This window comes from Misgurnus anguillicaudatus, chromosome 5 (genome assembly GCF_027580225.2).
Source record: "Misgurnus anguillicaudatus chromosome 5, ASM2758022v2, whole genome shotgun sequence".
NCBI classification, from domain to species: Eukaryota; Metazoa; Chordata; class Actinopteri; order Cypriniformes; family Cobitidae; genus Misgurnus; species Misgurnus anguillicaudatus.
In genome coordinates, this window is record NC_073341.2 from 36,952,847 (window position 1) to 36,965,761 (window position 12,915).

The window sequence follows — 12,915 nt, forward strand, 5'->3', positions numbered from 1 at the left end:
GATTTAGTCTCTATTTTGCCATTTTATCTATAGTGTGATGTATGTTGCATTGCATGCACATTGCATGCAGCTACAGTAAATAATTCCATGCATGCAACCGTTGCAAGTATTCCTAATGCAGATCCTGCACATATGTGACCCCGCCTGTGAAATCCAGGCTTAAGTCTCATAATCTAATGATGAGATTTGGAGCATCAAAGTTTGATTTCACATTAATTTCCATTTTGACAGGACATTACTCAAGGGAATATTAAAGATATCAAGGTTATATTTTCACAGAATGCTCTAGATTTAATGTAGATAACAGTCCATCACTAAAAATTGGTTTGGTCACAAGTATGTATTGATTCATTGCAGTCTTTAGTAACCGAGTTAGTGTTTTCACAGATAAATTGGATATAGGATGGACATTTTATTACCGTTCGACAAATTCATTTATGCAGCAGACGACTGAAGTCAAGGACTAACAAGTTCATGTTCTCCATTACCTTGATTAAAAGTTAAACACTGATGTCTTTCAGCTTCACATAAAGCTCAAGGACTGCTTGATTATGGGCAAAATCATAGTCACGATTATTTAACATGATTACTTGATTACAAAAACATGCATTCATTTAAGTGTTGCAGGCTACATGTGTTGGTGCCTTCTTGAAGTGCCTTACAAACGCATCAGTCTGGCACCATAGCAATTTATATTTTAATCGTAATTGAAATTGAAAATCAAAGCCGATTAATTGCACATCCCTAGTAAAAATGGTTCTTTAGATCAGTGGTTTTCAAACTCCAGGGGGGCCGCAAGATGGTGCCAGGGGGGGCCCATTTTTATGACATTTTATGAAATACATTAATTTATCATGAATTCTGTGTAATTAAACCTAAAATAATAAGGCTACTAACCAAAAGCACTACTTTTTTGTATAATTTTATGTTCTTTTTTTTATTAAAATGTTGAGTTTTAGAACATTTTTTGTCACAAATTTTCTTTGGGGGGCCGCGAAGGAATGTACCATACACAAGGGGGGCCACATGCTGAATAAGTTTGGGAACCACTGCTTTAGATTATAAGTTAAAAAGGTAAAAAATGCTTCTTTTAAGGCAGTGGTTCTCAAACTGGGGGCAGTGAGATCAAATGAATTATTCAGAAATTCAGTGAAATGAAACATTAGAAAAATAAGGCCACGGATCGATGCACCCAGACACACTGTTCTAATGCATCGTGCATTCGCTCCTATACAGTAACATATATACAATGTTTCCTTCTGCAAGATTAGCAACAGACAGCAGCATATAAAACAAACACACAAGTGACTTTGTAGTGACTTAACAAGCTTTTTATTGATTGGTGTGATAATATTACAGATCGAACCAGCAGCACCTTTACATTTCACAGTATTATTGTTATCGGTTATTCTTCTGTTGTTTTGTGTGGAACAGACCGACACTTAGCATTGATTCAGTGCATTCTGTCTTAAGGCATGAAGTATGCTAGAAAGCCATCGTGTAACTTGAAAGAGTTTCTGCTTAAATTGCAAATGTTGTGGTAGCACCATTACTGCAGAGCAGCTCGTATCGCTGGAAAATCTTACAACAGAGTCATTAGCAGCATAATGTACTTGCACTTTAATTCAAACACGCTATAATCTCTGTTTCGCATGGCTATATCCTTCCGTTCACACATGCATCAGTCAACACACATGCAGTTATTTTTGTGTTTGATTTTCACATTTTGCATTGAATAAAATGTATTTGAACAATTTGTAAGAACTAAATTCCTTTGGAGGTTTCACCCAGGCATCAGTCTTTATCTTTGATTTCCTTCTTTGCTTGCGGAGCTACTTTCTCCACTTTTTTGGCGACTTTCTTTTTTTCTTGTGGTTTTTCTTCTGCCTTTTCTACTTCTTTCTCTGGGGCTGGTTTGGTTGCTGCATTGTCTCCATTGGTGATGGTCTCCACGGTTCTGGTCAGGACCTCTTCTTTGGGACTGGGTTCCTCTTTGGCCGGGCTGGTTTGGTCAGCAGTGGGAACGTCCTCTTCTTTATCCTGCGTTTCATCTTCTTTTTCTTCGGTTACGGGTGAGGACTCACCTTTTTTCTTCTCCTCTTCCTCTGTATCACTTTTCTTTTCTGAATCGGACTTTGTTTCCTCTTCTGCAGAATCATCTTTCTTCTCTTCATCTCCTTTAGACTCTGTCTCCTCTTTGGCATCATCATCATCGTCTTTTTCATCAGCCTCTTTCTTCTCATCCTCATCCTTGGCTTGTTCTTCACTCTCTACCTCTTTGACTTCTTCAGCATCTTTTTCTTCTTCTCCTTCTTCACCTTCTTTCTCTTCCTTATCTGATGTTGGAGTTTTGTCAGCACATAGTTCCGTCTCCTCAATTACTTCCACTTTCGGTTCCTCTTCTTCCTCTCCTTCCTCTTCCTCTGCTTCCTCTCCGTCTTCTTCCTCTTCCTCCTCAGCAGCCTCTTCCTCCTCAGCGGCCTCTCCCTCTTCTGCTGTTTCTTCCTCGTCTCCTCCTTCCTCTGCCTCTTCCTCACCTCCAGGGGCAGCAGAGCTCACTTCGGCTTGTTCAGCAGCTACAATTTCCTCTTCTTCTTCTGCCTCTTCCTCATCTCCAGGCGCAGCAGAACTCACTTCGGCTTCTTCAGCAGCTACAATTTCCTCTTCTTCCTCTGCCTCTTCCTCATCTCCAGGAGCAGCAGAACTCACTTTGGCTTGTTCAGAAGCTACAATTTCCTCTTCTTCCTCTCCAGTTTCTTCTGCCAGATCCTTTGCCACCTCTGCCAGGTCATCGTCAATGTCAATCTCTCCTTTGGTCTCCTCGATGATCTCCTCCACGATTTTATGTTTGACCTTAGATGTTTTGGTCTGACTGTATGCTAAACCAGGACTCAAAATACTGGTTTGGAAGCGCGTCTCCTCACCCTCCAGAAGTTTTCTACATTTGAGAGAGACAATATAAGGTTCGTTGACTTTAATTAAGAGCAATATAAGCATTAAACATTTTAATTGAAAAAGTACCTGTAAGCTGCTATTTCAGCATCCAGCGCCATCTTAACGTTGAGCAGATCTTGATATTCTCTGATATGACGAGCCATTTCCCATTTTGCTCCTTTCAAGTCGTTTTCCAATTGGTGGATCATTTCCTGATAAAACCAAACACACATAGAAAAATTAATTCATGAATCCATCTTCTTTTTAAAACCACAAAATGAATTTACTGGACACCAAATATTGAGAAAATAAGTCATTTATTTATTCAGAATGATTTCTGTGCAGTTTAAAATGATTTTAGAGAAGAAATTCAAACAGGAGATTCAGCACTATAGACTGTGTAATGTAAATCTGGAGACTGCACCATAGCTCGTAAATTACGCACGCAGTGCGCCAACCACCTGTGAAATAATTGCTGTGTTTCAAAACCCACTGAGCAGGACTTGAACACGTGCCACAGAGTTTTTATTGTTTTAGGACATGAATAATCCAAATAGCCTATGTTTTAGTTCAATAGAAAAACATTTAATATTGCTATTAACATTTTTTTTAAATAAATATATTATTTGTTTTGTTCAGTTTGTACATTTTCACGTGAAAGTAATTTCATAAACAAACCTGATAACTGCCCATATCGTTGTTGTGGCGGTCTTCAATATCATGCAGTTGCCTCTCCAGTGACTCTTTGGTACCTCGCAGAGCCTCCAGCTCATTGTTCTTGGCTTGGATCTGACGGCGGTAATCTGCAATTCCGTCCCGTACAGACTTGATAGCATCCTTGTTCTGCTCCGCAGCGTCGGACAGCATAGAATAGCGGCACTGAAACACCTCCTCAGCCTGCTGGAGGTTCTTGGATGAAAGCCCGTCCAACTGCGCACGGATCTCCCGGAGCGCAGAGGTGATGTCGGTCTTCTGGAGGTCCCTCATCTCCACCACCGGCACCTGTGCGGCTTGAAGCTGAGCCAGGAGCTCGCTGATCTCCTCCTCGTGGTTTTGGCGCAAGAAGTCAATTTCATCCACAAGGGCCTGGACTTTCCTTTCCATCTCCAACTTTATGAGAATCGAGTCGTCCTTGTCTTTCTTCATGCTTTGAATGGCAGCCTCCACGTTCTCCCTGACTCGGGCTTCATCCTCATATCGCTCCCTCAGCCGCTGGAGATCCTCGTCGGTGTGCTCCGTATCCAGCAGGACCTGTGCCCTTTCCTTGTGCAGTTGCTCCAGTGCGCAACGCAGGTCTTGGAGCTCTCTGTCGTACGCATCGCTGTGCAGGGACTGCGACAATTTCTGCTGCTTTAGCGCCTGGATTTCAGCTTCTAGTTGTTTGTTTTGCTCCTCTAGGAAACGCACCTTGTCGATGTAACTGGCGAAGCGGTCGTTGAGCCCTTGAAGTTGCTCCTTCTCGTTACTGCGTGCGGGGTCTCCGCTAAGTGCCGCGCTCAGCTCGAACCCATCCGGAGACGCGAGCACCGCGGGGTTGTAAGATCTGGATATCGGCACGGCGGAGGTTCTTTTATACAAACCAAGACCGTTTATAGTCCTGGAATGCGAGCGCATAGGGGTCGACGGAGAGCGGGTGGTCCGCGTCTCCAAAGCCCTTCTTCGGGAAGAGGTTCCTATCATGTCCATGGTGGAATTGCTTGTGGATTGGTGATGTGGTGAGGGCATTGCGGTTGTATTTATAGGCTGGCTTACTTTGTCAACGAGGCAGAAGTAACCCCCTCCCTTTTTTAAATCGATGAAGAACTTTAACATTCCACCTCAAAACACCAAAAATGTCTTTAAACTTTGTATAAAAGGTGCAAAAGTCAAGAAGCTGCGAGTTTGCATCAATAAAACTAAACTCACAAACATTTGCTGCATTCATTTCATATGCTTACTTTTGCTTTTTGGTGCATTTAATGTTTATAGTATATTTTTTATTCAGTGTTTAAGAGTTGCTCTTTACATAAACGTATTTACTGTACATTCTGTGTGTAAACAGTATTGTGTGTGAGTAGTTGATGGTGATATGGTATGCTTACTGTGATATTTGAAATAAATCACCTTGTTAAAATCATCGTAAATGTAAATTATTCGTCCATTAAAGAGGATTTGAATGCAGTATAAACAGCTTGTTATTATGCATGCAGACTTCAGCAAAGTCATGTTTATTGCACTTGCAGAGCAATTCATTAAAAGTAGCTACACAGTGCGCCAGTGCAGATATTTGACTGGTTGTCATATATTTTAATGCATATCTTTGCTTTAAATTTGAACAATCATGTGATGTGATAAATTAATTTTTAAGTCTAATTATGTTTTTAAATGAATAAGTCTTAAAAGCTGTAGCCTATTATAATATAAAATATCTACAAAGAAAGAAATAATACATTTAAATAATAATTTAACATAAAGATGAGATATAGCATCTCTGGCTTATTTGACCCAGCAATGGGTCAAAAAGAGACAAATCCAAATAGTTGGGTTGTTATTTGAACCTATGCTGGTTTACCCAAAATGCTGGATTGTTTCATATAACCCATGTTCAGTCAAAAATTAAAATAAATCCTTTTTTCCCTTATTCTAATTTAATGACTTCTTTAAAAGAGTTCAAGATGTGTTCAGTGCCAAGAGAGTTCAAACTCTCTTGAACTTTTCTTATTTCTTTTTTACATATAGGACACATTTTCTGTTTATAGCCTAATAAAGAAAGATATTATATATATATATATATATATATATAAGATAGCCCACAGGTTCGATCAAGTGTAAGTGGAGCTCATGCTAAATATTGACACTTTATCTTATAGTTTTATTTGAGTTTTTATAAAAATACTGAATACTGTTTATTCTGGTAGCAATCAAATTAAGAAACTGATAAATAATTATATATACTTACTTTGCAAAAACAACAAATCTAATAATCTCATACTGATATATTGGTTAATAAATCACCACAGTGGAGTTGCTAAAAAGCTGACATGTAGGTGTGTGGGTCACTTCACAATGTTAAGTTGTATTCAGATGATGTTAATACACAATGACTGATTTGTTAGTTTTGACTGATGTTTAAACTTTATAGTTCTGTAGCTTGTTTTTTTATTTTGTTTGCTTGTCCAACAAATCACTTTAGTGAAGCATTTGAACAAAGTAAAAAAGTTCAGCTGGATCTGGATGTTCTTACTCTTGCATTGATGGCCAAGCCAGGAATTTGAGCAAGCCAGTTACCGGTGATATATTGGATATTTGTCCACTGTTGTCAAAAAATAATATTGGATAATGCAGTGAAGTATCAAGGTTCCAAAATGTTTTTTTCATTAATTTAAAATACTGTATGGCAGGGTTGCCCAAACTCGATCCTGGAGGGTCGGTGTCCTGCAGAGTTTAGCTCCTTGCCTCAGCACACCTGCCTGGAAGTTTCTAATATGCCTAGCAAGACCTTAATTAGCTGCTTCAGGTGTGTTTGATTAGGGTTGGAGATTCTGCAGGACACCGGCCCTCCAGGACCGAGCTTGGGCACCCCTGCTGTATGGGGACCATTTTAATTTACAGCATAATTCAATTCAATATGATTCATTTCAACTTTCTATAGCGCTTTTTACAATTGCAAAGCAGCTTTACAGAAGGCCCAAAATAGAATATAAACTCAATATATATTAAACGCAGACAAATCAAAAGTTTAAGAAGCACCAAACTACAAAGAACAACTATAAAGAAAAGAAGAAAAAACTCCTTAACATAACAAAAAGCATACAGGAGCTCACTGCACTGTAAACGATTCAGAATTTTTGTCAAATCAACATATACATATGTTACCTTAACTTAACAATTTAACTTAAACAATTTCAACTTGTTTTTATAAGTTATTTCAACTTATCACAAGTAAAAACTAAAAAAAAATGAATAAATTGACTTGCAAAACCAAGTTGTTTTACTTAAATGTCAACAAAGGAGTGTGTTTGCATGCACTGTAAAAAATGTTAAAACTTGGTTTTGCTTGTCGATTCAACCTACTGTTTTAAGTTTTTACCTGTGATAACTTGACATAACTTAACAATTTAACTTAAACAATTTCAACTTGGTTTTATAAGTTATTTCAACTTATCACAAGTAAAAACTAAAAAAAATGAATAAATTGACTTGCAAAACCAAGTTGTTTTAATTTAAATCTTTATTATAATGCAAAACCAAGGACTTATAACTCAACTTAAAAACATTTTTACTTAAAAAGTATCTTTACTTACATTTTTAGAAGTGTGGTTGCATGCACTGTAAAAAATGTTAAAACTTGGTTTTGCTTGTCGATTCAACCTACTGTTTTATGTTTTTACCTGTGATAACTTGACATAACTTAAAAAATTAAGTTAAACAATTTCTGCTTGTTTTTATAAGTTAAAGTAACATAAAAATATTTGTTGCTTTGACAAAAATGCTGCATTTTTTTACAGTGTGCTTTTGGGATTTTAATATAAGACTGCAGTTAAATAATGCAAACTGATACTGACAGATATATATATGATATATATTGACAGCAGTGATGATGGGAAATAATCAGAGTGTGTCAGAGGTTAAAAGATTTTTTTTTAGGAGGGGCTAAATCAATAAAAAATATAGATAATCAATTGAAAATATAGAAATCTTTCCTAGAGAGCAAACCCAGTTTGCTAATATGGGAGAGGTTCAAATTCAGAGATTCTTTTTAGTGATGACAGTATGTGAAGAAATCATTTATACTAAATATTCAATTTAGTAATTTTTTTGTTGCATTGTTTACCTGCAGCAGTGACACACTAGATGTTGGAATATAATTGTAAAGTCTAAAGTTGCTTTTTGCGGCTATGAAATTGCACAGTCATGTTTTTGGGTAGTGCGCTGGTTTATGTTTGTACCTCGGCTGTGAGCCAATGGCGAAGTGAAGAGATGCTGAGTCGGGTCCAGTGGGACGGTATGGGCCGATACAAGGCTAAAGAGTTCAACACGGCTCAATTACCAAACCAATATGAATGCAAGACAAAGAAACACAGATATGTGCAAGTTTAGATGCATAATTGCATGCTTACAGCTTTATGCTACATGTCTCATATGGATAGGCCTAAATAGATAAATTCTTTTAATTTGATGCAAACATGTGTCTGTAATCCTGTCCTGTTCATCTAATGCTTACAATGATTGGATTTGGGAATTCCTGTCACAATTCCTACATTCACACATTATTCATTTTATAACAAAGACTTCAATTTTAGCCTGGTTTAGTTCTCTAACATAAATATCAACAGACTTTAAGAACCTGCAGTCTCACGTATTTCTAAGAGTTTTATGCTCACATTATATTGCTTTTCTCTTTCAGGTCCAACAGAAGCGAACAGAATCTGTCAGCATCTCTCTGTATTTGTCAGCAGCTCTGTGATACTGTGAGTCTGAGCTCTGGCTGACATCGCCGGTTTTCCTGCAAACTCACATTTCTGCTCTCCTGCTCTTCTGCACATTGTTGGGTGTAAATCTGAAGCTCCGCCCCTCTGCAGCACCCAGCTGCACTCGATTGAACGCTCAGACACACAAAACACACAAACACAGACGTGAATCCGATGTCTCATTTAGAGATGCCCGACAGGGTGGAAACACCGCTTGCGTTTGCTTCACAGCAGCCTGGAGTCTGTGTTTGATAGATAAAGTGAGTGTGTGTCAGAAATGAATGAATACACGCACACACATAAAGACCTTTGAAACTATTTGCAGATGCAGTGGCTTCATCAAAAACATTTAATTGACCTATAGAGCCTTACATTATACAGCATGAAAAACAATAATGATAAATTAGAATGCTTTTAAATGCTTATATATCACTTGAAGTAGTCATTTAAGTAGTTTACTCAAATGCCGTGACTAGTATGAAACAGATCAATTCATATTGATTAGAATTGGCTCTTATCACATTTAACTACGTAATTTGAAGTCAAACTAATGAAGAACATTGATACAAGCAATATAACACTAACACAAAACAAAATCAATAGACAATCTGATCTCTCTGCTCTGTGAGTATTGCTTACTGCATACTGCAAAGTATATACTGTATACACTCACCTAAAGGATTATTAGGAACACCCTACTAATACTGTGTTTGACCCCCTTTCGCCTTCAGAACTGCCTTAATTCTATGTGGCATTAATTCAGCAAGGTGCTGAAAGCATTCTTTAGAAATGTTGGCCCATATTGATAAGATAGCATCTTGCTGTTGATGGAGATTTGACGAAGCTCCCGTTCCACCACATCCCAAAGATGCTCTATTGGGTTGAGATCTGGTGACTGTGGGGGCCATTTTAGTACAGTGAACTCATTGTCATGTTCAAGAAACCAATTTGAAATGATTTGAGCTTTGTAACATGGTGCATTATCCTGCTGGAAGTAGCCATCAGAGGATGAGAACATAGTGGTCATAAAAGGATGGACATGGTCAGAAACAATGCTCAGGTTGGCCGTGGCATTTAAACGATGCCCAATTGGCACTAAGGGGCCTAAAGTGTGCCAAAAAAATCCTCACACCATTACACCACCACCACCAGCCTGCACAGTGGTAAAAAGGCATGATGGATCCATGTTCTCATTCTGTTTACGCCAAATTCTGACTCTACCATCTGAATGTCTCAACAGAAATCGAGACTCATCAGACCAGGCAACATTTTTCCAGTCTTCAACTGTCCAATTTTGGTGAGCTCGTGCAAATTGTAGCCTCTGTTTCCTATTTGTAGTGGAGATGAGTGATACCCGTTGGGGTCTTCTACTGTTGTAGCCCATCCGCCTCAAGGTTGTGCGTGTTGTGGCTTCACAAATGCTTTGCTGCATACCTCAGTTGTAACGAGTGGTTATTTCAGTCAAAGTTGCTCTTTTATCAGCTTGAATCAGTCGGCCCATTCTCCTCTGACCTCTAGCATCAACAAGGCATTTTCGCCCACAGGACTGCCGCTTACTGGATGCATACCTAAATGCATTGAAGCAACTGCCATGTGATTGGTTGATTAGATAATTGCATTAATGAGAAATTGAACAGGTGTTCCTAATAATCCTTTAGGTGAGTGTGCATGCCTACTATTTTTAAATAGTATGCAAATGAGTGAAAAATTGTGTTGAATGCTATCCAGCATCATCTATTTTTATTTCATTTATTTAAATAAAATATTTTTCAAGAGTTACTTTATATTTTTCAGTGACTATTGAAATAATAAGCCAGGGAAAATTTTAAATGCTAGCATTGGTTCATTCATTTATTCCAAGTACATTTACATTTATGCATTATGCACTTTTATCCAAAATATCCCAAAAATGTAATCAGTATGGGGGTACTAGGATCAAACCCATTGCCTTTTGCGCTGCTTATGCAATGCTCAACCACATATCTACAGTATACAAGATCATAACTGCACATCATGGCACATCCCACTGAGGGATAGGCTGGGTTTTATGACTCAATATTGTATTTTCCCAAGTGCCCTTTAAAACCAAGCATGCCAGAATGCACATGAAGCAAAAACAATAACAATATTCTTGCATACTGCATGTGCATAAGTGCACTGGTGTAAATCCTAACAAATCTTGTTTTTATCACTGCAGCTAAACAACTGGGAACAGACCGGTTTGTGACAAAAGGAAGAAATGGTATTTCGATACGCACAGAGGACAGCAGTTTCTAAGATAAGTCTCCACCATCAAACCCTGCTGCGGAGATCTTGTTAGGTATTTGCTAATGTTTCTGCCAAGGAACAGAGCAAGTATAACTTCATTACTGCAGTGGACATAAATCTCGTGTAAACGTGTATGTGCCGGCCAAACACACACACTCACACTACATCTCAGGCTGTTGAGTCAAAATGATGAACAACCTCTACGTCCGCGCCAACTTTTATGGTCAAATCTATTACATACACCTGTACCCATCTCTCATCATATCATGCTGTTTTTGTCTTATCCATTTCTTGGATATCTGACCATGCAATTGATGCAAAAGATGCTGCAGCATGACTAGAAAATGACCTGCTGTCATCTGACCTTTACCCTCTGTCCACGACCTAAAAGGAAACACCCAGAATCTGCAGTGCAGTGTGAAACCTTATTACTCCCCCCTACTCCTCTCTCTCTTTCTCCCAGTAAGATAATGGCAAATGCAGTTACAGATGAGGAGAGGTGGTCCCACTTGTGACGTGGGCTGGTCCAGCACTGCATTGCACCCAGACCACACCCCACAACGGCACCCACATCCAGCCCACAGACAGACTATGATGCATCTTAAAGCAACGATGAAGGACGATGATAAGTTGCATACTATATTTGAGGTATAAACTGTGCTGCAGGGGTCGATTTTGTGAATCTGTAGCACAGCTTATAGCACATCAAGTTCATCAAGTTCATTTACTTTACTCTGCCAATGTTCTTGCATCATCTGATGTCTGTGCTGAAATGCCTGTATTGACCCTGGCATAAAAAGCAGTGAAATGCATTAAAGGAACAATAATGTGAAAGTGATTTGGAAGATCAAAGCAGGCATTTTAGCATGATTGCATGCCTCATACTGTCTGAATAAAATGCTAAACTTATCTGTCTGCATTACATTTTGATGACACTATGTCATTACGTTACATATTATCATTCTGCAAAGAGAATATGATATTTAATTTATTGATGGAATTCTAGTCACTCCTTGTTTTTAATTTCAAAAGTTGCCATAAGTTTGTAGAAATGAGACAAAAGTGGGGACATCCGGGTGGCTGTATCGATCCCATCAGCGATTCCGTACCCAGAAACGCTGCATTTCCTTGACAAGATTGAAGGTTGGAGTGCTGAGCCTTTGACTTGAACCGAGATGTTTTAAGCAGAAAGATGCTGCTCTGGCCAAAAGCACTCGGGCTCAGACATGCCAGCACTTACAGATTGGATATGCTGTGTACTGCTGATCAATTCAGTTTAATGGCAGGATGGGGAGGGAGGGCTTTGAGGACATAACTTCATCTAGAAACTTTGCATGTCCTTTAGTTTTTTACTTGTAAAAAGCTCAGCTATAGCATTTCACTTGCTTTTATATCCGTTACAGAATTTACAGTCTTTTAGCTTAAAACAACAGATTCACCTTTTGTTGTTCCTTGCAATTTGTAAAAAGAGCATTTGTCATCGAGGAATATTTGGAATATTTTGTGCTGTAAGAAGCAGAAAGACAATTGTTTTCCCATGGGAAATTTGTAAATATTATTTATTTATGATGATTTAGACACTATCAGCATCCAGATGAAAATCTGATTTGCTCAAACATTGCATTTTTATTGCTCACAGTCGAGTGCCTACCAATTATGAAGAACTTTTTTGCTTCAATGACCAACCATTTAAATGACCTAAGTTTTGTTCCAATGCTATTAGAGAAAATGGTTAAAATATGTACCCCAGATGTCTCTGGGGCAGTGCCCTTTAAAAGTTCCTATAATGGTGTATCTGCCATTAGGTAACGATGCACCTTTGAGATACTTACACATACGGCATAAAATACATATTTGTACATGTGTCTTGAAATATATTTAAAAATATAAAAAAAAATATTTGCTGAAATATATTTTGAAATATGTTTACAAAAATATATTTTTACAAATATTTTTTTTGGCCACTTTTTGTATATTTTGAAATATATTTTAACCTACATGTTAAACCAAGGCAATATATTCACATCCAATTAGAAGTAAAACTTTTAAAAATAACAGGTTTGAATAGGTTAAAATTAAATATATTTTCAACAAAATTTTGAAAAATATGTTGATATATGAAGGTTTGCCGTATGGGTATGTATCTTTAAGATTCTTATATATGCACTCTTTGGTATCCACACGTACTTTTAAGGTACTATTATGAACTTTTTTGCACCTAGCTGTACTTTTTGAAAGGGTACTAGCCCAGTGATGTTCTTAT

At 38.0% G+C, this 12,915-nt stretch overlaps 1 protein-coding gene and 1 long non-coding RNA gene across 2 annotated transcripts; one reads left to right on the forward strand and one right to left on the reverse strand.

Moving 5' to 3' along the window:
* Positions 1 to 1,309: 1,309 nt before the first annotated feature.
* nefmb (neurofilament medium chain b) lies at positions 1,310 to 4,675 on the reverse strand. The gene is made up of 3 exons (XM_055168861.2): positions 3,613 to 4,675; positions 3,022 to 3,146; positions 1,310 to 2,938 (listed from the first exon to the last, which is right to left on the reverse strand). The coding sequence occupies exons 1-3, from the start codon at positions 4,657 to 4,659 to the stop codon at positions 1,795 to 1,797; spliced, it is 2,316 nt and encodes a 771-aa protein (XP_055024836.2). The 5' UTR covers positions 4,660 to 4,675; the 3' UTR covers positions 1,310 to 1,794.
* LOC129414753 (uncharacterized) lies at positions 2,826 to 10,891 on the forward strand. The gene is made up of 3 exons (XR_008634518.2): positions 2,826 to 2,963; positions 8,321 to 8,644; positions 10,582 to 10,891. It is a non-coding gene; the product is annotated as an uncharacterized lncRNA (long non-coding RNA).
* The last annotated feature ends 2,024 nt before the right edge of the window (positions 10,892 to 12,915 follow it).